Source organism: Candida albicans, chromosome 2, assembly GCF_000182965.3.
Source record: "Candida albicans SC5314 chromosome 2, complete sequence".
Classification (NCBI taxonomy): domain Eukaryota; kingdom Fungi; phylum Ascomycota; class Pichiomycetes; order Serinales; family Debaryomycetaceae; genus Candida; species Candida albicans.
In genome coordinates, this window is record NC_032090.1 from 66,311 (window position 1) to 90,380 (window position 24,070).

At 36.0% G+C, this 24,070-nt stretch overlaps 11 protein-coding genes across 11 annotated transcripts; 9 read left to right on the forward strand and 2 right to left on the reverse strand. All coding sequences in view use genetic code 12, as the record gives it.

The window, feature by feature from the left end:
* Window positions 1-20: 20 nt before the first annotated feature.
* CDH1 (Cdh1p) lies at window positions 21-1,814 on the reverse strand (the record flags this gene model as incomplete). Its single annotated transcript, XM_714437.1, has 1 exon — window positions 21-1,814. The coding sequence occupies one exon, from the start codon at window positions 1,812-1,814 to the stop codon at window positions 21-23; it is 1,794 nt and encodes a 597-aa protein (XP_719530.1).
* Window positions 1,815-2,781: 967 nt separating this feature from the next.
* SAP30 (aspartyl protease SAP30) lies at window positions 2,782-4,089 on the forward strand (the record flags this gene model as incomplete). Its single annotated transcript, XM_714436.2, has 1 exon — window positions 2,782-4,089. The coding sequence occupies one exon, from the start codon at window positions 2,782-2,784 to the stop codon at window positions 4,087-4,089; it is 1,308 nt and encodes a 435-aa protein (XP_719529.2).
* A 259-nt stretch (window positions 4,090-4,348) lies between these two features.
* On the forward strand, window positions 4,349-8,134 carry POM152 (Pom152p; the record flags this gene model as incomplete). The annotated part of the gene is made up of 1 exon (XM_714435.2): window positions 4,349-8,134. The coding sequence occupies one exon, from the start codon at window positions 4,349-4,351 to the stop codon at window positions 8,132-8,134; it is 3,786 nt and encodes a 1,261-aa protein (XP_719528.2).
* Window positions 8,135-8,254: 120 nt separating this feature from the next.
* On the reverse strand, window positions 8,255-8,599 carry PHHB (4a-hydroxytetrahydrobiopterin dehydratase; the record flags this gene model as incomplete). The annotated part of the gene is made up of 1 exon (XM_714433.2): window positions 8,255-8,599. The coding sequence occupies one exon, from the start codon at window positions 8,597-8,599 to the stop codon at window positions 8,255-8,257; it is 345 nt and encodes a 114-aa protein (XP_719526.1).
* Window positions 8,600-9,275: 676 nt separating this feature from the next.
* Window positions 9,276-11,285, forward strand: CAALFM_C200490WA (uncharacterized protein; the record flags this gene model as incomplete). The annotated part of the gene is made up of 1 exon (XM_714432.2): window positions 9,276-11,285. One exon carries the CDS (start codon window positions 9,276-9,278, stop codon window positions 11,283-11,285), a length of 2,010 nt encoding a protein of 669 aa, XP_719525.2.
* Window positions 11,286-11,805: 520 nt separating this feature from the next.
* On the forward strand, window positions 11,806-14,310 carry ZCF9 (Zcf9p; the record flags this gene model as incomplete). The annotated part of the gene is made up of 1 exon (XM_714431.2): window positions 11,806-14,310. The coding sequence occupies one exon, from the start codon at window positions 11,806-11,808 to the stop codon at window positions 14,308-14,310; it is 2,505 nt and encodes an 834-aa protein (XP_719524.2).
* Window positions 14,311-14,627: 317 nt separating this feature from the next.
* Window positions 14,628-15,632, forward strand: CAALFM_C200510WA (uncharacterized protein; the record flags this gene model as incomplete). The annotated part of the gene is made up of 1 exon (XM_714430.2): window positions 14,628-15,632. The coding sequence occupies one exon, from the start codon at window positions 14,628-14,630 to the stop codon at window positions 15,630-15,632; it is 1,005 nt and encodes a 334-aa protein (XP_719523.2).
* An 881-nt stretch (window positions 15,633-16,513) lies between these two features.
* On the forward strand, window positions 16,514-17,869 carry DFG5 (putative mannan endo-1,6-alpha-mannosidase; the record flags this gene model as incomplete). The annotated part of the gene is made up of 1 exon (XM_714429.1): window positions 16,514-17,869. The coding sequence occupies one exon, from the start codon at window positions 16,514-16,516 to the stop codon at window positions 17,867-17,869; it is 1,356 nt and encodes a 451-aa protein (XP_719522.1).
* Window positions 17,870-18,490: 621 nt separating this feature from the next.
* On the forward strand, window positions 18,491-20,323 carry CAALFM_C200540WA (uncharacterized protein; the record flags this gene model as incomplete). The annotated part of the gene is made up of 1 exon (XM_714427.2): window positions 18,491-20,323. The coding sequence occupies one exon, from the start codon at window positions 18,491-18,493 to the stop codon at window positions 20,321-20,323; it is 1,833 nt and encodes a 610-aa protein (XP_719520.1).
* A 1,286-nt stretch (window positions 20,324-21,609) lies between these two features.
* CAALFM_C200550WA (uncharacterized protein) lies at window positions 21,610-23,319 on the forward strand (the record flags this gene model as incomplete). Its single annotated transcript, XM_714426.1, has 1 exon — window positions 21,610-23,319. One exon carries the CDS (start codon window positions 21,610-21,612, stop codon window positions 23,317-23,319), a length of 1,710 nt encoding a protein of 569 aa, XP_719519.1.
* A 223-nt stretch (window positions 23,320-23,542) lies between these two features.
* Window positions 23,543-24,019, forward strand: CAALFM_C200560WA (uncharacterized protein; the record flags this gene model as incomplete). The annotated part of the gene is made up of 1 exon (XM_714425.1): window positions 23,543-24,019. One exon carries the CDS (start codon window positions 23,543-23,545, stop codon window positions 24,017-24,019), a length of 477 nt encoding a protein of 158 aa, XP_719518.1.
* Window positions 24,020-24,070: the final 51 nt, after the last annotated feature.

Consider the following 24,070-nt stretch of genomic DNA (forward strand, 5'->3'; position numbering starts at 1 on the left):
ACTCTTTCTTGAGTCTCTTCTTAGCGCAACTGCAGAAATGCTCCTAACAAAACCGAAGCAGGTGATTCGTTATGCCTATTTTTTTCAAATACATTCCAAAATCGTAAGGTCTCATCACCAGCACCAGTAACGATTGTTTCACCATCAGGAGACAACGACAAATATAAAACTCTATATGTATGACCTGTCAATTGTGCAATTTGTTGCATTGATGGATACTTCCACACTATAATTTGATTTCTTGAATAACCATGGGTTGAAACCAATTCGTTGGAATTTTTTGACCAGATTAAATTACACACTTGTGAGCCAGTATTGACATCATGTACTAAATTCCCAGTCAACGTATTCCATGTCTTTATAGTCTTATCGGCTGTTCCGCCACCCGATGCCAAAATCCCCCGTTGATGCGGCGACCAAGCAATAGCTTTAACGGCAGCAGTGTGGTCTGTAAATTGATGCAACGGTTTAGGATTGAGCCCATCCCATACAAACAAATTATTATCGTTGCCACCACTAGCTAGTTTGTTTTCTTCCACATTCCACTTGAGTCCACACACTTCTTGCTTATGATTATCAAATTTATTAACAAAGTGATCTTCAATTCTCACATCGCGATTTAAAATGGTTCGATCGCGACTCCCACTGCTTAATATGTGTTCATTCCACGCTAATGAACTAACCCGTAGAGAGTGTCCTGTCATTGTCCTGATGCACTTGATTCGAGTTGCATCCCATATCTCCACCAAACCCTTGGATGTTCCTATTGCCAAATGGGTACCAGTACCTATCCAATTCAAACTTGTGACTTTGTCCTTGTTTGTTAAATTACACAATCTGTCCACTGATTGTGTGGCGCCATCCCATAAATACACACTGTCGCCCAATCCTACGGCTAGTACATCCTGTTGACCCCAATCAACTAAATTCAAATAAAAATCATCAGATAGTTCTGGTGCATCCAATACTCTATATGGAACCTTTGATATTGTTCGAGGCTTCTTCTGCGGCGACAACAATAGTTTCTGTGAATCCTGCCGCACGGGTGACAATGAGTACAATTCTTGTTGCAAGTCTCTTGATATTGGTTTTGATTTTTGAGGGGACTGGTAAGTGAATAAGTTAGTTTTCCGACGTGGAGTGCTAGTAATATCATCAATATCACTAGAAATATTATTATTAGCATTTGCTGATATGATGTTATGGCTATCATTATTACCAATTGCATTATTGTTACCAGGCAAGGATGAGCCAGTAGATCCAGGGAAATTCTGACCAGAATTAGATGATCTTGGCGGGGTTGTGGAGAGACTTGATGTAGATGTAGCAGCCCCAGAAACAGATGCACCGTTAACAATACCAGTATTTGTTCTCCCTGTTTTCGATCGATTGTTTGCAAGATTAGAATTGGCAGTGGCACTAGACAAGTTTGCTGTTGCCATCGGCACATTATCACCAAATAATTCTGCTTTAAGAACTGTTGAGAATGTTCGATTTGCTTCCTCTTCTCTTCTAATTTCTATTTCATTATCAGCGTTTCTAGTGTTTCTCAAATCCGGTAGTATTTCCTCATTAGTCAAACTAAAGGCAGCCTGTAGATCAACTCCTGTTCTATTGGGTATATATCGATCACTGAAAATCGTGTTATTATTTCTCCTTCGTGGTGGTGACGATTGTATAGCACCCATTTCGTTCAACTTGGGAGGATTTAGACTTCTGGTTGATCGTGATGGCGACCTAGGAGTCTCAAACAGAACAAAAGGATTACGGATAGCATTGTCCTTAGAAGGTCTATTAGAATCTCTTTTGTCCATGTTTTTGGTTAGATGTTCAACTCTTGATTAGTATGGATTGTGAATGATGAAGTACTTGAATAAAGGTTCGAGACTGTAGGGGTATTATAGTGTTTGATAACTAAAGTACAGGGGAAGAAAAAAAATTCTATAAAGGAAATAAATCTAATCAAATCAAAACACAAACAAACAAACAAAACAATCCAAGCAAATTGTTTACCCAAATGTCCTAATCTTCGAATGTAGCAAATTGGTTGTTTTTCACCGTGTGGTTAGTGTGTTAGATTTTTTTTCTCTGCCTTGGGCTTTCAGTTCTGTTAAAATGGATAGACAATTGATTGTCAAGTTACAAAATTGAACAGAACAAAAAAAAAGAAGGAAAATTAGAAGCTTACTGTGTACTGTGTATCGCACGACTCTTTTTTTTTAAACTTGCCATTGTCGTTGAAAACGTAAATGGCTGGCAGTATCGAACCGTGAGAGAAACACTTCACTCTACGCTTCATTTTAATAATACCATTTTGCGAGGTTTGCTGTATATTTGTTGTAATGATTATTTATAGTTTGTAGTCTTCATGACCTGCTGATAGAGTTTATTTTTAATTCTCTTTTTTTGATTGAACTTTCTAGCTTTCCAATAAATCAAAACGAAATCAAGCTTTTATGGATTGTTTTTCACAGTTATTAAGAGAATTTAGTTTTAGAATAACCAACATGTGTAGCAGCTTTGTTTCCAACAACTTGATTTAAAATTTTTGTTGTACCATTGTCGGTTCCTAAAAGGGAAATCCTGAATCATACTATTTTGGTTTGTAGCTCATACTGAGACTGGGTGCAAAAAAAAAAATACACATATCACCTTCTCTACGTATAAACTTGACATGCAAAAATGTCAAATTGGAGGTTAAAAAACAACTAGATAAACTGCTTGAATTTCCAAATAAAAGATAACCCTTACTCCAATATTGTAGCTTTCTCATTAAAGAAAATGTTGTTTACAATTCTTAGTTTACTTGTGCCAAGTTTAGCTGTTGCTGTTTCAAATACTGGTGGTGCTGTCAAACTCGATTTAACCATTTCCGATGAGCACATGTACTATATTGAAAACCTTGCTTTAGGTACACCTCCGCAATTTATTTCAAATGTTATTGTCGATTCAGGCTCTTCTGATTTGATGATTGTGGACTCGATCTACAACTTCTCGGCTTCTTCCAGTTTATACAATAGCAATCAGACTGCCATTATGAAGTATGGATATGGTGGTCAATTCCCAGTTTATTTCATCAACGAAACCATTAGATCTAACGATTGGAAGTTGTCCAATTTGTCCGTGGGATTGGCAAATATTTCTGATATGGATTCATTTTCGGGGATCTTGGGAATTGGATTCACCCGACAAGAACTATTCAAAACAAATTATCTGAATTTCCCCTATTTGTTGAAAGATCAGGGTTATACAAAAAGTGTTTTATTTTCCTTCAATGGCCAAGATCAAAACCCATCTATTATTTTTGGTGGTATTAGTACCAACATCATCGACGGTCCATTAGTTAGAGCCCCCTTTATTAAAGTAATCAGTTTTATTAACCAATTAGATTATTGGTTAATGCCTACATTCACTGTCAATCAAATCAAACTTGGTGATACAATTGTTTCCAACCAGAAAACCTTGTACCAAATTGATAGTGGCACCAACGGATTTGTACCACCAACTCCCGTTTTAAACAACATCTTGAAAATATTGGGTGATGACTATATTCAGGATGACAACGGCAATATTTACTTTGATATCAAATACATTGAAGGATTAAATATTACTTTTAGTGTCCAAGGCTATGATATTGGGTTTCAGTTAGTTGATATTGTTGGTGATACCATAGAGAGAAACAGTACCACTTTCGTTGCTTTGAATGTTGCCTCTTGTGATATCGGCTACAATGCCTATGAAGGTTTATTGCCAAATTTAATTTTCAAATATCATTATGCCATTTTTGATTATGATAATGCTCAAATTTACTTTGGAAAGTATAAGAATTCAAATGGGGAGGCGAATGTTGTCGCTGTAGAAAATGGCTACCAGTTACCGGTACCCACTGTTGATGTCCCGGATGTTGAAGATACATACTCGGTAATCTATATTGCTGAAAGTGAAACCACTGTTACAGTTGCTCCCACAGAAGTACAATCAACATACTCATCATTCAGTATTTCCGAAGGTACTTCAAGTAATCTAACTTCCGGTTCAACTAGTGATGACAAGATTACAAGTGTAACCTCTAACCCACAGTATTGTTAGAATACTTAGAAACAAGAAGTTAGTTTTGTATTAGATTAAGTGCTTTAGAAATATATATACCATGTTCCTTTTGTAAACTCTCACGAACTTGCTTAGTAGTCAACTTTATATGCAGTCAAAAATTAAATGTTTAGATTTGTCGATTTTTGCTTCTCTTTTGCTTCAGTTCAATTTTTTTTTTCTCTCTTTCTCTCTCTCATCATGTCATTGTTTACATTTTTATGAATAAACCTAAACCAATAATCCATCACACATTAGAATGGACTCGACAGATACTGAAATACGAAGGAAAAGAAACAGAGAGAGCTCACTGCAGCCATTGATACCGACGAGTGTCCTCGATCAAGCCTCACAAAGACTATTCATTGTGTCAATATTCATTCTAATACAGAGTTGGAAAATTTATGATTTGGTTCTACTAAAATCAGAAATCCCAGCAACGGGAGAAGTGTTAACACTGTTGAGCAATTTTACATTTGTATTGAAATATAGTGTATTGGATGGGCTATTTTTATGGCTCTTACCAGTTTTGAATATCCAGTACTTGTCATTTTCGCCTTTAAAAACATTATTACTTACAATAACACTATACGGATTCTCAATTTTCTTGGTGAGTGCTATGGCATTACCGTTACTATCCAATGTATTTTTACCAATTTGGAGATTCTTGTTGCAAAAAAAGGAATTGAACATAATTGGTGAATCAATTGATAGAAGCCAAGTGATAGATATGGATTCACATTTTAAAGGTCAATTGACCATTCATTATTTACCAGACTCGTCAGCAAAAATGAATCCGTTCCATTTCGACCAGACGTGTCTTGGATTGGACAACAATCATCTCATTAACATGCCCGTTGAGTTCAATACCACATCGGGAATTGGGTATTTACAAGTACAACACACTACCCCTGACAACGAAATCCAATATTTAAATTATACTGGACATTTCCTTCGGAGACTCTTTAAAAAAGACTATACTCACTTGTCTCAGTATAAAGATTATAAAAAGTCTGACAAAAGAATTTTCTATTTGGAATACCCAATAACAAAGCCAGGAATGTACAGGATCAAAAATGTTTTAGATAATAAAGGAAACAGCATTCGTACATACAAATCAGAATTTGTGATTTCAGATTGTCCACTGGCAAAGTTTTTTTATCCTCCAAACTTTGAAAGCTCAAATGGGTTCAAATGTGTCACAACTTTAGAAGATGATAGTTTCCCATTGCCATGGGTGGAAGTTTCCAGTACCACCCCCTCGTCTGTAAAGCTTAATGTAAAAGTCAACGGTAAAGAATTCCGAATGATGAATTTGACAATAGGACAAGAAACAGATCATAAAGTATCGAGAACTGATTTTAGCTGGCTCAAAACAGTAAGATTAGTACGAAATTCGTTACAAGAAAAAATTTTAGATTCAAAGAGCACTTTCAACTGGGGTGATACCAGCATTTTGGAATTCCAGTTGTTGCAGGTCAAAGATTCTTTCGGTAATGTACACCGATATGAACCGCTTTCAAAAGATAAAGATGTATGGTATAAACTTGAGCTTAGAAAATCACCATCTATTGGTATTTACGATAAGGAAAAAACCCAAGAGTTATTAGTGGGTGGACAAAAGGTGCTCTATTTTTCGAATTTGGAAAACTTCAATGATGATGACTTTCCTATTGACGTTAAGGTGAAGTATATCGGTCAGGAAGAACAAAATATAACTCGCACGTTCGAGACGAAAGCTGATTTGCGTAATGGACTTACAATAACTAAACCAGGAAAATACGTGTTGTCCAGTGCTAAAGACAAGTACTGTCCATGTGAAGCAGATAAAACACCAGTTGAAGTTGAATTGGCATCAATCCCATCATTGGATATTGTTGCTGATCCTGTTTCTGATAGATGTCTTGGTACTATTGGGTACAATTTTGATTTCAATTTCACTGAAGGTAGACCTCCGTTTAGAGTGCAATATCGAATTTACTCCAATACATCTGGTATTCTTAAACCAGTTTATTCAGATACTGGTAAACTTAATAGAGAATTAAAGTCATTTGAGAAGTCTCATTCTTTTAAATTCAAGCCTCCAAATGAAGGCAGTTATACCATTATGTTTACTAATTTAAAAGATGCAAACTATTTCAAAGACCCGATAGCATTGGATGAAAATAAATATTCATATCTGACATATTTTAGACAATTGTCACAAGTGGGATTTCAAGTTCATCAACGTACAATTCACACGTGTTATGGACACACAACCAAAGTTCCAATTTTCTTCAATGGGAACGGTCCGTTTTCCTTTGAGTACGACTTTTTGGATGTTAACTCTAGAAAGAAGTTGGTTGATACGGTAAGAGTTAGCAATGTCGAGAATTATGCAATTGACACACCAAAAGAATTGATTGGTAAAACATACGATTTGAAATTGAGCAATGCAAAGGATAGATTTGGCTGTGATGCTATAATAGTTGATGCAAACTCTCCAGTAAGGGTTGTTAGCAGACTGGATATCCCTGAAGTTGAATTTAGTCGAGCTGGACAGAAATTGCAAGTTGTCGAAGGCTCATATGTTGATATACCATTGTCGATTAAATCTAAAATTGCAGTTAATGGCAATGACAAGATTGAGGTTAAATATTTGGGGCCAACTTCCAAAGAGCCTACTATTAGACGGGCTCAATTGGTCGGCTCTTCAATCAGATTATCAGACGAAGGGACTTATTGGTTGCATTCTTTTGAAAGTAATGGTTGTGCTGGTCGTATAGGAAAGGCAGACCAATTTGTCACTATTGGCTACTATGCGAAACCGTCATTAGCAATCAGTGCTAGTAACGAAATGTTACAACATACAGATGATTCAACAATTCATTTGAAACCGGTTTGTAATGGATGTTCCAATGAAATTACTTTGAAGTTAACTGGTGAAGCACCATTTGTGGTGGATTATGAAATAAACTTACCCAGTGGAAAAATGGAAACACATTCTATGAACATTGATACTCACGATATCACCATCAAATTGCCAACTAGATCTAACGGGAGATTTGAACATCAGTTCAAACGTGTTTATGATCGTTTATACACAAAAACCAGAGGAAAACCCACAAGTTTACATGTTCCTAAAGTTATTTATGACATCAACCCATTACCAACGGCACAGTTTTTGCCTGATGATCATTTCACTCAAGTATGTGAGAATAAGTTATCTGAAGACTCAGTTATTGCTCATGTTCCTATTCAATTTAGTGGTGCATATCCATTTGACGTTTTGTTAACATTGACGAATGAAAAAACAGGAAAGATGCATGATATCAGGTATAGAAATGTGGAGGATAATTATATCACCTTGAAAACTCTCAACTTTCTTGGATTGGGCGACTATTCCTTGAAGTTTGCCAAAGTATCTGATGCCAATGGTTGTACAACACACCAGTTCAAAACAAATGACAGATACCTCATATCCATTACTGAGCCACCTACTATTTACAAGGCCGATCCAGCAACCAAACATTATTGTGTTGGAGACCACGTTGCCTATAATTTGTCGGGGGTGTTCCCAATAACTATTTTCTATGAATATAATGATAAAGTGAGAAGAGTTGAGCTGTATAGTCGTTTTGAAAGATTAGCGTCACGTCCAGGTGTTTTAAACATTCACGGATTAAAGGATTCTGGAATCAATTCGTGTGCTGTGAATTACACATTTGATACGACCAAACTAGATGAATTGAGATTAGAGGTTCACGAAATTCCTACTGTTGAAGTGAATAAAGGTGACTATTTGATAGAAGATCTTCATGAAGGGGATCAAACAGAATTGATATTTACTTTCCTTGGGGAGCCACCATTCCAACTTACTTATATTCGTACAATCGATATCAGAAAGGGGAAGAAAACTTTTAGGAAGTTGGTTGAGAAGGAAACTATAAAGGATATATGGCAACATGAGTTGGTAGTAATGGCAAGCCTCGAAGGTACCTATGAAGCAATTGAGATACAAGATAAGTATTGTCGGGCGGTCAAGAAAGTTGATTATATAGAGTGAAAAAATTAAGACTACAACGCAAATCATTTAAATTAAAAGAAAAAAAATACTTAGCTGGTAGACATGATTCTCAGGCTTTGAAATGTATTTTATATATATAGTTAAAATATATTAATATTTCTATTTAGTTAATTCATGATATTGCTTTTGAATAGCTTCTGCCATATCAAGATCATCTTGAGTTACACTATTGTCACTGTCATGTGTAGTTAATTGAATGTCAACTTTGTTATATGTTGTGATTATAGTTGGATGGTGTCTCTTACTAGCGGCAAGCTCAGCAACAGAATTCAAAAACTCCCAAGTGGTTTTAAAGTTTTTCAACTGATAATGAACCGTTAATACATGTGCTGGGGGTTCATCCAACTTAACAAACGACCAATGGGGGTATCCTAATTGATTAATGTTTTCTAAACCTTGACGAATAGCAATTTCATGCAATGCAGGTAATACACGTCTCGACATGGATAATCTTTAGTATATGAAAAAGTGAAAATTTGTGGATTACTAAAATACAAAGAAGAAAAAAATAAACGACTATGAAGACGCGGGATGCTTTGGTTATATATAGAATACTTTAAAGATCTGGAGAAAGGGAGCGGAGGTTGGAACGGGAGAGAAAGGGATGAACATAAGATCGTTTTATGTTCGGGTTCTGAATTCGTTCTGTTTTCCTTTTTTTTTTCTTGCCAAGGCTTTCGTCCCGATATTAAATGATCGGCTGCATAATATGGTGATTATGGGGATGCCATGATCAGAAGATTTTCTTTTTCTCTCAGTAAAGATACTATAATGGTTGACGAATACATCAATTCGTATTTGTCAAGACTGAGATGGTTTATCAAAGTCAAGTAACTGTAATCATATCAGAGTTGCAACAACTTTGGTATTATACCGTAGTCTCGGTAAGATGTCAGCCAGCCCAGACGATTAATCTAATTGGGGACTAACAAACCGAAAGGTTAAGTAAAAAAAAAAAAAAACAGAGAAAAGAGAGACAACTCAATTTACTATCGTTCTCTTTTTTTTCAGCTTTTTTACGTGTCGAAATAAGTTTTTATTTTGTTTGTATGTACATGTGTACATCAACTTGAATTCTTCTTTTCTCCAATTACCCTTCCATTAGTACATCCAATCGTCAATGATCTCTGCTATTTATATAATATATTTAGCAGAGAAACAAGAATCGAACGAGTTTTCTCAAATTGAGTTGTTAGTTAACCGGAGATACCACCAGACACTACCGCACGATGAAATTATTCTTCAAAATTTCCATAATTTAATGACGAATTTACCATCATCTGAACAAGTCCCCGTGCTATATTATGACAATCTATCCTACATTTATATGCGATGTTCAAATGGCATTATATCATTAGCAGTTTCAAATAGAAACATTGATGTTATGCTGGCCGTTATGTTCTTAAACCAGTTCCACTTAATCTTAGTGCATTATTTATGTAATTCCAAATTGAATATCGGTAACAAGTCAGCACCTAAATCGCTAGATAGAGATACTATCATTGATAATATTACATTGATTCTAGAATTATTAGACGAATGTTTAGATTATGGATTATTGCAAATAACAGATTACAAGTTATTAGAAGAATATATCAAAGTATTGCCCAATATCCCTAAAATTGATGGTTTGACAGATAAGTACGATACATCTGATAGTGACGACTCTAGTGATGAAGACGAACCAAAGAAGGAGACCAAGAAATCAAAATCTAAAACGAAGATTGGCAAGAATAAGAAGGGATCAAAGAAGGAGATAAAATCTACTCACAATCAAGCAATAAAAACAGATGTAATTGAAAATGAACAAACAAATATGATCAACAGCTCGATATTACGTACTTATTCACTGGCAATAAATTGGAGACCTAAAGGTATATTTTATGCAAAGAATGAAATTTTTATTGATATCATTGAAGATTGCGAGTTTGTCTACGATTTGGGAACTGGAGTTATCAAATGTAATGAAATATATGGTACCTGTGTCGTGAAATCTTATTTGTCAGGTATGCCAGTTTGTCGACTTGGGTTTAACGAAAGGAACTTATCACGAATCGAAGATGATCAAGAAGAGGAGTCTTTGGGGATACCTGAGAATCAATTGAATTTATTGAAAGAGGATCAAAACGAAGACGACGATGAAGAGGAAGGTGAAGGGGATCAAGAGACAAATGGCGAGGAAACTGAAATACTAGAGCACATACCAGAATTCCCAGCATCAGAAGCACTAACAGATAAAAAACAAAAACATAAAATCCCTATACGAAACATTCAGTTTCATCAGTGTATTGAATTGTCGAAAATTTATAAAGAAAATATCGTTACATTTATCCCACCAGATGACAAGTTTGTGTTGATGACGTATAATGTTGAGCAACAAAAGCAAAAGAAAAAGGCTCCACTAATAATGATCAAGCCACAATTCCGAGCCATTAAGGAAACCGGGAAATTGCAAATTATGTGCACTATAAACACGAATTTCCACAGAAGAAGACACTGTAAAAACTTGATTATTCGAATTCCAATAAACCCCCATTATTTTGATTTGGATGCAAATGATAATGACTTAAAGTATAAGGCAGAATTAGGGGAAGTCTCGTTCAAAATTGATTCATTTGAGTTGATTTGGAAAATTGACAGTATTGATGGGAAAAAAATGGTGAGAATGATGACTGAACTAGCTTTAGTAAATACAGAGGAAGTCAGTGAACAACGGATACTGGATTACCTATCACGCAGAGCTACTGCATCATCTGTGGTAGGAACTGATGAACAAAATTCAACAGACACAGCCGAAGATACCAGAGAGGAGTTGGACAAATTTTATGGAGTAAATGGCAAGACCACCTCACTGACACAAAAAATGTCTTTAAAATTTAAAAGCAGTGTTTTCAATGATGATATCAAAGTACATTTCAAATTGCCAATGGTGACATATTCGGGATTGAAATTGAGCTATCTCAGTGTGGAAGAAGAACAAATGAAGTATCCTTGTTTCCCATGGGTAAGATACTTAACAAAATCAATAGATCACTATGAGCCAAGTATTGCCCTTGAGAATCAAAAGTTCAGTGGTAGATGTTGTGATTATAGATTCAAACTAAGTCTGAATTGCTTTGTAGTAGCATAGCATAATATGCAAACATAAAAGATTTCTATAGACTTGCTTTGCCTTGGCGGGGAAGATTCCACAGACACCGAATAACAATTGTCTTCTGTTTTTTTTGTCCCTTCTTATTGTTAATAGATAATAGATTGTACGCAAAATCGCTTTAATTGAAGAACGAGCGGATCAGATTGCCTAATTAGGTAAAGATGCGCGAACTTATCATGTAGAAAGCTATCAGCGATTCTTACTTCTTGGTGGTAATGAGCAATTCAATTAGACACTCAAAATCATACACCAATATCGAAGGGACTTGAATGTATTGACTATATGGCCTTGGCTGATCATTTCTCTTTTATTATTATATCTTTTAACTCCATCTATTCTTCCAAAATTATTTCCTTAAACATCCAATATCTCCTGATCATTTTGAAACAGGAAAAGAAGCAGAAAAAAAAAGGAAAGAAAAAAAAGGAAAGAAAGAAAGACGAGAGCAGGGAACATACATTGCATAAATCACTTGACTGACATCACTTTATAATCAATGCCTCTCGATAATACTATCCAGGGTAGTACCATCGGTGGCCCCACTGCTATCAGTAAGGGGAAAAAAAGTCGAAATGGGTGTTTAACCTGCAAGAAGAAACGTCTCAAATGTGATGAAACAAAGCCAAATTGTCTAAATTGCACCAAGAAGAATATCGAATGTGGCGGATATGCCACCAAATTCAAATGGAAATCATTTAATGAAGAAAAGTCACACACTAGCAGCAGTACTAAATCGTTAAAACGACATCTTGAGTTGGCGAGTTTTTCTGTGACGGGGAAATCTATAGATGAAGTTAATAAAGAAAATGAATTGATCGCTAAGGGAATCAATCCGGAAACAGTAAAAAATAGTACTATCAATAGATCAAGAACTAATAGTGTCAGCACAGTCAATACACAGAGAACAAAATCGTTTGATAGATCTCATAGCATACCAATACCGTCCAATGAGCATGCACAGCTTCAGTCTGCGTCTGTTTATAAAAGTGATTTGAATTCTTTGGCTGACGCGGCTATGAAACAAATTGGGAAAACCCCTGCATCTATGTCCTCAACACCACCAGCATTAAAAGCCCATCACCAACACCCAGCGCAATCTTTGCCCGGTGATTCTGCCATTCTGCATATGATGGTATCACAACCACCACAACCACCACCTCCGTTTACCCCTAATTTTGAAGCAATGTTAACGACTGAAAAGCCAACTATCAAAAGAAATGGATTTGGAAATTTTGACTCTGAAATCAATTTGACACCATCTTTGTCAGCAATACTAAACTTTGCATTCAATCATGAGGAAGTGGAAGTACCATCTGTGGAAACACTAAGTCCATTAACATTGAATCACGAAGCTAGAGTAGATGCATCAATGACAAACAACAAACCAATTACCGAACAAGAACAAATTTTACATTTGTTTAATGAGCATACTTCGGGTATTATGTCGATTAAGAATGGAGTTCATGAGAATCCATGGAGAAATTTAATTGCACCTTTGGCAACGAAATATCCTTGTCTATTTAATTCAATTGCTGCAATGACATCATTCCATATGGCAGGTAGTAATAATGTGGTGCACTCTCCAGAAGACCTAAGAACAAAAGGGTGGTATTATATGAAAAAATGTATTTTCGAACTAGCGAATGGGTTATCAAACAATGTGAAAGATTTACCACTTGATGTAGCCCTTGTGACATGTTTGAATCTTGCAGTGTGCGAGCAATGGGATACACATACATCTAGTGGTATTGCCCATTTAAAAGGAGCCAAGAGTATGATTCAGCAAATACTAGAGTTGTTAAAAGAGCAGCAACAATTTATCAAACAAAAGAAATTTGAAAACATTGACTCTATATCTTCAGTTGACGAGGATCAAGAATTGTTGATGAATTTGAAAAAAAAATTGGTTTTGGTAGATGATCTCGATTACGAAGAAATGATTCATGAAACAATCAAATGTCCAGAAAAATCAGTGGTTATCCCTAAATCAATTCAGTTTATATTGAATAATTGGATTTACTTTGAGGTGTTGGCGCAAATGACTTCTGATTCAATGTGTGACGACAAAGGTGTTGATCTAGTAGCAGCAATCACCTCAATGTCCCAGAACAAACTCAATAAAGATAAAGATAGAAATCCCAAATCGCCATCGGAGGCTAGTGATCTGTCTGACAAAACATTCCGTTTTTTTGAAACACTTAATTTGTTAAATTATAATAATGAAGTTATTGATCCGTTGCTAGGATGCAGTCAATCGTTATTTGTGATTATGGGTAAAGTTGCTAATTTGATCACAAAAATCAGAAAGGCTAAACATAAGAGCCAATCGAAGAAAAGAAATACTTTAACGACAATTAGTCAGGCGTCGGAATTAAAACAAGAATTGGTTAATTGGAAGCCTTCGGTTGTAGCAAGTATAATGGATAACGAGATTTCAAATGAATCGTCTACAACATGGGATCTACCACTGTGTATAGCTACTGCAGAGGCATATAAGTACTCGACGTTATTGTATCTACATCAAGCTGTACCGGAAATTCCTTCCTTTTCAGCTCATGCGTTGGCTGAAAAAATATTTATTTTATTAGCATCTATTCCCACTTCATCTAATCTATCAATTGTGCATATTTTCCCACTTTTAGTTGCCTCGAGCGAAGCTGAGCCAGGAGAAGAAAGAGAATGGTGCGAGAACAGATGGAAATTGCTTTCACAGCGTATGTGGATTGGAAATATCGATCGTGCTTTAGAGGTTGTGAAAGAAGTTTGGAGACGTAAAGACGGATTACAAGAGACATGTGAGGATAGAAAGTTCCATCAATTGGGTGGTTTAATGGTAGCATTGAATGGTGATCCCAATAACAACTCTAATGGAGGTAGTGGTGGGAACGGCCATAGTAATGGCAACCTGGCATCTAATACCGTTGATGCAAACACTATCGATTCCAAGACACATTGGAGCACGGTAATGAAAGAATGGGGATGGGAGGTGCTACTCGGGTAGTTGATTATGAATAGGGTAACTTATATAGGCTGTAATAAACTTAAATCAGTCGTCAGCAATAAACAAATAGAGTGTGAGAGTTATATTTTTCTTTTACTGCCGTTAAAGCGTGTGGTGTTCACCCTCCGCATTATTTTTTTCCCGCTTAGTATTTATAATTGCTGGGGTTTGTTAAATGGGAGATACATTCACAAATTATCTATAAAGTTGTAATCTCTCAAATTAACATTAATCTAATTTCTTGGCTAATATTTACCTTTGTGGTGTGTTCCGTCAGTTGATGTTTCTACACATTTAATTACAGTTCAATTCAATTCATGCTTAGAAATTTCTTACTTTCTCCACGTACATTTGTACGAATGAGTTCAACTAAATCACAATTGATTTCTCAACCATTCAAAATGGAAAACACACAAATGATTCGAGAAACAGCAAGAAAGTTCCCACGACCGAATTTCATTTCCTTTGATTTGTTCGGTACTCTATATGTCCCCAAGAAGCCAGTTCCCCAACAGTATTATGAAATTGCTTATCATGAGTTTGGTATTAATAAATCTATACAATCTATTGAAGAGGAATTCCCAATAGTTTATGATGAAATGTTACAATCGTATCCTAATTACGGAAAGGGTCACCCCAAATTTGATAATTGTGATTCCTGGTGGAAAGAATTAATCATCAGATTATTTCAATTAGATAGACACGATGATCAGGCATTAGCATTGTGTCATCGGTTGATTCACCATTTTACAAGTGAAGAAGCATATTCTGTGTATGATGATGTTGTGCCTACATTGCAAGCATTGCAGAAACAGGGTGTCAAACTAATTGTGGCCAGCAACTCTGATCCAAGAGCATTGACCATACTTGAGAGCTTGAAAATTAAACAATACTTTCATTGTAGTGAGCATTTCCATTGTAGTGGGGTTTTTTTATCCTACGATTCAGATTATTCCAAACCAACCAAGGCATTTTTTGATGAAATTGCTTTAGTCGAGTATAGAGCTCATGTTGATGCAAATTATCGAAGCAAGAATTATCCTCCAGGTGACTTCCTTTCTGACTGTTGGCATGTTGGCGATAGTTACAACAACGATTACATTGGAGCAGTGAGGGCTGGCTGGAACGGGGTTTTGTTGGATAGAAATCGTACTAGTGAATTTTTCAAAAATGTAAGGAAACCCCAGAATGACGGGTGTTTTTTAAATGAAAATCCGGAAACCAAAAGAGATGGGCAAACTGGCAATGAAATGTTGATATTGGCAAACAATAGAGTGGTCATAACTAAACTTACACAACTTTTGGATATTTTCAAACTTTGAATAGGCCAATAAATATACAAGCTCAAACATTTCAAGCTGTAATGAGTAATAGTGGTGGTTATATATTGCCAAGGCTTATAATATAAATCACTCCCACCTGTTCCACTAATGGTTACGACACTGTGTTACGTAGTGCTTTATTGCGGCGAGATCCTCTACTTGTAATGACGTCATTCATGGGAGGAGGTAGAACTACACCAAGCCAAGCTATTTGCTGCTACTGATATAGATTTAATCACATATCTATGACCAAATCAATCTATGAAACTCTTTAAGGTTACAATGAACATCCACTTTTTCTTGTGACATCTTGTGGGGGGCTTATTCGCTGTTTATATTTTGTATTAAACTGCACGACTGGATCTTCAATAAAGGAAGCAAAAGCCATTTACTAGTTGGTATTTACGGGAATGACAACGACCAAATTGTTTTGGTGGAGTTTTATGATATTTCTACAACTCAGTTTTGATATGTATGGCTATGTAGACTGTGCGTGTGTGTGTCCAAGGAAAAAGAAAACCAAAGTCTCGTCATTTGATTTGAAATCTTAAGATTTGACTCTTTTCTTTATTTCCTCGCAAATATCTCTCATTTGTTTTTCGTGCAACCATAAAACCATGCAGTTTCAAGGGCTTGGTGTTCATCCTATTCCTGAGCAAACAATTATGTCAGGTATACTGGCTTTGCTGTGTACTTTGGAATCGAAGCATTCTACAAAATTTATATAATTCTTCGCGTTTGTAGTTTTACTTTATTTTATTTTCAAATTCTATTTTTATATTTTTTTTCTTATCTATTCGACTGCGGTTGATTTCCCAACATCACAACATAGAGATTATCAACTACAGACTAAGAACCTCGACAACACATTATATTCACCCATGGTCTCACTACAACAACTAACAATATCAATATTACTACTTTTTACGGCATCTGTGCAATCATTGGACATCAATGTTGATGATAAAGATTCGATATGTTCTGCAGCTAAGTATGTTGTCCAAGGTATTTGGAACTATTACGAAGGTCTCAAGTATGGGGGTACAGTAGGAATGTTTGCTCCACCCAACTATTGGTGGAATGCCGGAGAAGCCTTTGGCGGTTTAGTCGATTTTTACACTTACTGTCAATCTGACAATTCTACATTGGAAAAATTGATCTATAATGGTATGTACCATCAAGCCGGTGAAAACTATAATTATATTCCATCCAATCAATCGATGACAGAAGGTAATGATGATCAAGGTGTTTGGGGTATGGCTATTATGGAAGCTGTGGAAAGAAATTTCACTGAGCCGGAATCACACAGTTGGTTAGAAATGGTCCAAGCCGTATTCAATACCATGAATGCAAGATGGGATGCCGATAATTGCGGTGGTGGGTTAAGATGGCAAATTTTTACCTGGAATTCTGGTTATGATTATAAGAATTCAATTTCCAATGGTTGTCTTTTCCATTTAGCGGCAAGGTTGGCAAGATATACTGGGAACAGTTCTGTTTATGTGGACACTGCTGAAAAAGTTTGGAAATGGATGGAAGATGTAGGATTTTTAACTGAAGAGGACAATGGTGATGTTAGAATCTACGATGGTGCTAAGATTACTAATAACTGTAGTTCTGTGACTGACTTGAGATGGTCTTACACATATGGTGTATTTATGGCTGGTTGTGCTTATTTGTACAACTTTACAGGTGATGATGTATGGTTGACTAGAACAAACGAGATTGTCCAAGCATCTTTGTCATACTTCTTTGCCAACAAGATTATGCAAGAAACAACTTGTCAGCCTCAAAACAAATGTAATAACGATCAAAGATCTTTCCGTTGCTTATTTTCACGTTGTCTTGGTTTAACTACACAGTTGGCACCAGAAACCAAAGATAGAATTAGAGAAGTTTTGGAAGCAAGTGCTGAAGGTGCTGCCAAGTCATGTTCTGGTGGGTCCGATGGAGTCACATGTGGTGAAAATTGGGCAATAGACAAGTGGGATGGTGTTTATGGTTTGGGTGAACAGACTAGTGCTTTGGAGGTTATGATGGCATTGATCGTTGAGCCACCACTTTCTGTCAAGACAGGTGGTACTAACAGAACTGACTATTCTGCTGGTACCAACTCGGAAGATAATGCCAATAAGAATGAATTGACCATTACAGGAAAGGACAAAGCGGGTGCTGGTGTATTGACAGCAATAGTGTTGGCTGTCATTTTGGGTGGAGCTATATGGATGATCTTTTAATTTAAATGGATAATAATCCAGGGATTTGTTCTAGCTTTTTATTGTTTTTTTTTATTGTTACATATATATTTAAATAAGTTTTTACATATCAATATGAGTTTGCTTTTTTCAGTTTGGTTATTGCTATGATTGTTCGCTAATCTTAAGCAAGAATGACTGTTACTATGGTTCTACCATCCCGAAGGTCGGAATAAGAATCAGAACATTTGTTGCAAACAAGTGGCTTACGAGGTATTGGTTTCCGGATCGAAAGGAAGCATTGCTTACTAATATGCTAGTGATTGAGGAACAACATTGAGTGACCACTCGTGGCGTGTCGTTTAGAATTCGGGTAATGAGAACCTGGTTGGTCCATTCAGTATATAATCACATAGTTCTGACCACAGAGACAGATTCAAGTATACATGAGATGATGTTGTTAATAGTAGCGCTCAATATTTCTGTTATTAATACTTACACGACTCACGCAACTAATAACCAAAAAATAATGTTCCTGTTCTACATCACTTCTTCTAGTTCACTAGCAAGAAAAAAGACTAAGCAAAGAGAGAGCTATTGTCTGCAATATAGACATACCACAAGGTTTAACAAAGACTTAAAAGCGGGTGGACTCATTTCAAAATGGTTTTATTTCCAACAATAAACAGACTTGCCAATCCTAATAATGCAGGCGGGCTCACCGGTAGTAGAAGACGAAGGTTATTTGTCCCACCATCGACACAGTACCCACTTTTCATATACGGCGATGGCGATGACCAACGTTCATTTTTGTCAAACATAGAAGTTGGATCACAAATATATAGCCCAGAAGACGACCATAGTGATGTTGCAAGCGTTAGCACTTCGCGATCTTTGCCATCGACTTTGAGTTCAGTGCAGACCGCTGATGACCAAGAATCATTCCACGACTGGTTGCATGAAGAGCATCAACGGAGGATATCCGCAGCATCCTCACCAGCAGGAAGTAGTGATGAAGACGATTTAGAGTTGGGGAGGAGGCGATCTGGCACCATGCCAACTGTCATTAGTCCCCAGGAAGACTTTCTTAATTTAAAAACCGATTATAATCTAGAGTCAAAAAGTTTATTCAAAAATTCGTTGCCATTAATATTAACATTTATCTTGGAACATATATTTTCGATTGTATGTTTGGTGGTTGTAGGAAAATTGGGTACAAAACAATTAGGGGCCGTGTCGTTGGCAACTATGACTTCAACAATTACGTTTGCTATCTTTGAAGGAACGGCAACTGCGTTAGATACGTTATGTCCACAAGCTTACGGTGCAGGCAACTATGAGTTGATGAGTATTTTTGTACAGAGATGTAATATTTTTTCCATGATTTTGTTTTTGCCATGTGCTTTATTTTGGTGGTTTTCTGGACTGATCCTAAAATATGTCATTGACGATCCTGAAGTGGTCCATTTAACTCAGGAATTTTTAAGGTGCTTGATATTGGGGGCACCAGGCTATATTCTTTTTGAAAACTCAAAGAGATTTTTGCAGGCTCAGGGTATATTTGAAGCTGGCACGGGTATACTATTCGTCAGTGCTCCAATCAATATTGGACTTTCGTGGTTTCTTGTATGGAATGAGACATATGGGATTGGCTATATTGGTGCACCCATTGCCACAGGGATTAATTTCTGGTTAATGATGATATTGTTAGTTCTTTATGTCAGATACATTGATGGAGGAAAGTGTTGGTTTGGATTAGCGTCTATGGAAGAGCTTTTCAGTAACTGGAATCAAATCATTCATTTGGCCATACCTGGTATTGTTATGATGGAATCTGAATACATGGCATATGAAATAATGACCTTGTTTGCATCGTACTTTGGGACCGTTCAATTAGCAGCTCAGAGTGCCGTTTCCAGTATTGCATCACTTACATATATGGTACCATTTTCTGTGGGAATTGCTGCTACCACCAGGATTGCTAATTTTATTGGTGGGCAGAATATGGTTGGAGCTATCTTAGCCACTAGAGTAGCCATGGTGGCGGCAGTGATTGTTTCCACCATAAACTGTTTAGCATTGTTTTCGTTCCGATACGAGATTGCTCGGATTTTCTCAGATGATCCTGAAGTGATTTCACTCATTGTCGATTTATTGAACCCTTTGGTGAGTGTTTTACAAATTTTCGATGGTATTGCCTCGGTCAATAGTGGTATATTGAGAGCTCAAGGTTCACAAAAGATAGGTGGCTATATAAATTTTATTGCATATTACGCATTTGCATTGCCATTGGCTATGGTTTTGAGTAAAATTGTTGGCCTACAAGTCTTTGGTTTATGGATTGGTGTTGGCAGTGGAATGGCTGTGATTGCCTTGAGTGAAACTGCCGTTATTATGTTTAGTAATTGGGATGACATATTAATGAAGGCAGGTATAATGAATGAGTTTGGTTTTGATGATAGTGATGACGATGGTGAAGATGATGATATATTTTAGAAACACTAGAGAATTACTTATATAGCTAGAAGTATATCTGGAAAGAAAATAATGGACACATTTTGCATTTACTGGTACTATTATTGTAGGTTCTAGAAAATTAGTTTGATACTGAAGGATAAGTTAGTTAGATTCTCGTGCTTTCTAAAGTTGCATGAAAACGTTGTAATGAGCAGGTAATTCAGGACTAAATAGTAATAATAGTGAGATTTGCAGATAAGCAAAAACGCCAATAAAAGAAGCAAACCCCAGGTATGGCTATAGTGTTAGATATTGGCTTGTACTTAAAATCGAAATATAGATCCTGTATCAAACAATGCCAGATTAACATATATATACTACTTATACTTGACAGTAGCAAATTGATTACTTCATAGTTTGGAAATCTTTACCCAAAACTGATTTACATCATATATATATAAGTTTGAAACGCTGGACAATCTTTTAAATTCTGCAAATTTTTTCAGTTTTGAGTAATTGTTTGGAAAGCTTTTTATTTTTGACGCAAAAGATGTAATTTTAGTTATCATTGCTCCAACTATTACTGTTTGATTTTTAATTGGTCAATTCTTTGTTGGTTATTGTTTCCTGTAGATTAGAGCTTAACAATTTTCTACCTGTGAGATTAAATTTTCCAATTGTTGATATTGTATTATTTTTGGCGGATATATTTGATGTTATCTACAATTGATTAAACAATTGTTCAGTTTTTGATGTGGGGAAAAAAAAGAATGTAGAAATATCAGCCACTAACTGCGGAGAGTTCTATTAGACAGATCCTTTTCTTCTACTACTTTTTCCAGGCAATACACTCTGAGGATGGTATGGACATCGTCCACAGATAAGGTCAGATCAATCACTTGCAAAGAATTTTGATTTTTTGTAATTTTAGTTTTGTGCCCATTTTTGGGTTTTGGTTTTGTGTTTGATTTTTAATTACTGATTAATTTTCAATTTCCCATTTCTCAAACTGATAAGATAATCTCAATTTTGAGAATTATTATTATGCAGAAACATACTAGAAATACATTTGAGATTGTTCATGGCAGAAAGCCCTTTCTCGGTGAATTTAGTCTACTACTGATACTTTCACAAATTAATAACTTCTCCTCCTGGTGTTTTCAGTCGTCATAAATACGGAATGATTTCTCTTTTAATTCTAGAACGGTAAAGTTTTCCATTTGTTTAAACCCAATTACTTTCCTTATACTTTCTACTTTAACAGTTCTATTTCCTTTATTATTGCTGGTCAATAAGTCAAATAATTATTGCAAACTATTCATATTATGTCTGACTCGATTGAAAAGAAAGATTCCAATTCATCAAAAAGAGCCAGTGTTGGTAAAGGTGAAATACACAATATTCTATCAAATAGAGTCACCAATCATGTGACAACTAACTTGGATGCTTTGGCGGTGGCTGATGATAAAAAAGCCGAAAGACTCTTGAAAGAAGCACAAGCTAACTTAGAATTAGTCGCTGAAACTGGGTACTCCCCTGAACTTAGGAGAAATTTTAGTATTGTTTCTCTTTTGGGTATTGGTTTTGGTATCACCAATAGTTGGTTTGGTATCCTGGGTTCCTTAGTAGCTGGTATCAGTTCTGGTGGGCCAATGATGATTATCTATGGTATTATTATTGTTGCAGTTTTTTCTGTTTTCATTGGTGTTACTCTTTCCGAACTTTCGTCAGCTTATCCTAATGCTGCAGCACAAATTTATTGGGCACAAAAATTGGCACCCCCAAAGTATGCTCGTGCCTGTGCTTATTTCACTGGTATTTTGCTGGCAGCTGGTAGTACTTTTACTACAGCTAGTGTCAATATGACATCTGCTACAGCTATTGTTGGTATGTACATGCTCCACCATCCTGAAAAAACAATTGAAAGATGGCAAGTGTTTATTGTTTATGAGGCTATCACAGTATTGTTAGTGTTTTTCAACATTTACGAAAAGCCGTTGCCCATGATCTCAAGTACCACCTTGTACACTTCTCTTTTTTCATTTGTTGTTATCACCATTGTTGTTCTTTCGATGCACGATGGCGACTTTCAAAGCCCACATTTTGTTTTCGTTGAATTTAATAATGGTACTGGTTGGTCCTCTTCAGCCATTGCATTCATCGTTGGTTTGATCAATCCTAATTGGAGTTTTTCGTGTTTGGATGCTGCCACTCACATTGCTGAAGAAAGTTTAAGTCCAGCTACAGATATTCCTAAAGCCATTCTTGGAACAGTTGCTATTGGGTTTATCACTTCCTTCACTTATTCTATTGCTATGTTTTTTTCTATTAAAAACTTGGATGAGATTTTATCATCCAACACCGGGGTACCTATTTTGGATATTTATTATCAGGCCACCAATTCTAAAGCTGCAGCTGTGGGTTTGGAATTTCTTATTCTTTTGACTTCCCTTGGTTGTTCGATTGGTTGCAGTACTTGGGCATCGAGAATTATTTATAGTTTTGCCAGAGATAACGGATTGCCATTGTCAAAAGTATGGGCAAAAGTTGATAGCAGAACTGGAAATGTGGTGAATGCCCATCTCTTGTCAAATTTCTGGGTCATGGTTATTGGTTGTATTTATTTGGGTTCCTCAACTGCGTACAATTCCATTTTGATTTCTTGTGTTACTTTCTTGTTACTTTCATACTTGATTCCAACAGTATTCTTGGTATTCAAAAGAAACAAAATCAGACATGGCCCCTTCTGGTTAAATGGTTTTGGTTTAGTTTGTAATATCGGGTTGATTGTATGGGCTATATTCGCTTTTGTTTTCTATAATTTCCCTAACGTGATGCCGGTTACTGGAAGCAATATGAATTACTCGTCAGGGGTGTTTGGAGTTTGTTTGATTTTTTCGGTAGCAGATTGGACTTTGAGAGGAAGACACCAATACACGTCTCTTGAAGAAAGAGAAAAAGTTAAGGATGAATTGGCCCTGCAAGTATCCAATCAAATTACCAATATTCAATCTATTGTTTCAAATAGACACTGATTTGAACGTTGTTAAGAATGATGGCATATGTGTGTTTGATATAGAGCAGTGTATGTTAACAAAATAAAATGTATTAAGTTATTTTTTCAATCTTAATTCATGCAAAGATTTGTTTCCAAGTTGTTGCAAAAAAAATGTGAAAAAAAAAATAAAATTCAAAAGTAGATGAATTTGACCAAATCAGAACATACTTTTCTTAAAAACTATTACGTTAAATCTGATAATGAACAATTCAAATGATTGGAGTTTTTCATTATGTGATGACTCTCTTGAACTATTTGATGCTATCGAGGAAGAAGTCGGTGATAATGATACCACTATTCATCCAAAGAGCGACGATTCTAATAATGGAGATAAATGTACACCACTGAATCAATATAACCCCTTTATACTTACAAAGATGAATTACTTCGAAAGAAAACACCCCAAAACAAAACTGAAGATGTTTGACAAGAAAATTAAAGTCAAGGCTACAGATATTTTAAAGAATATTGGAAGTACTCCCCCTGAAAATTTGAACTGGGACTTCACATGTTCCTGGATTCACAGAAAGGGTATTCCAACTGAAATATTAAAAGAAGGGTTTTGCAATCGAGTTGTCAATTCTGAAAATTACCAGTTCATAAGATCAAGGTCTAGCCATGAGGGTTGGTTCATTGCAACCACCAAAAAAACAAGCAGACCCAAAAGCAAAAGTTAATTGCAAATACAAAAATCTGAACAAATTAATATTATAGTACAATTATCTAAT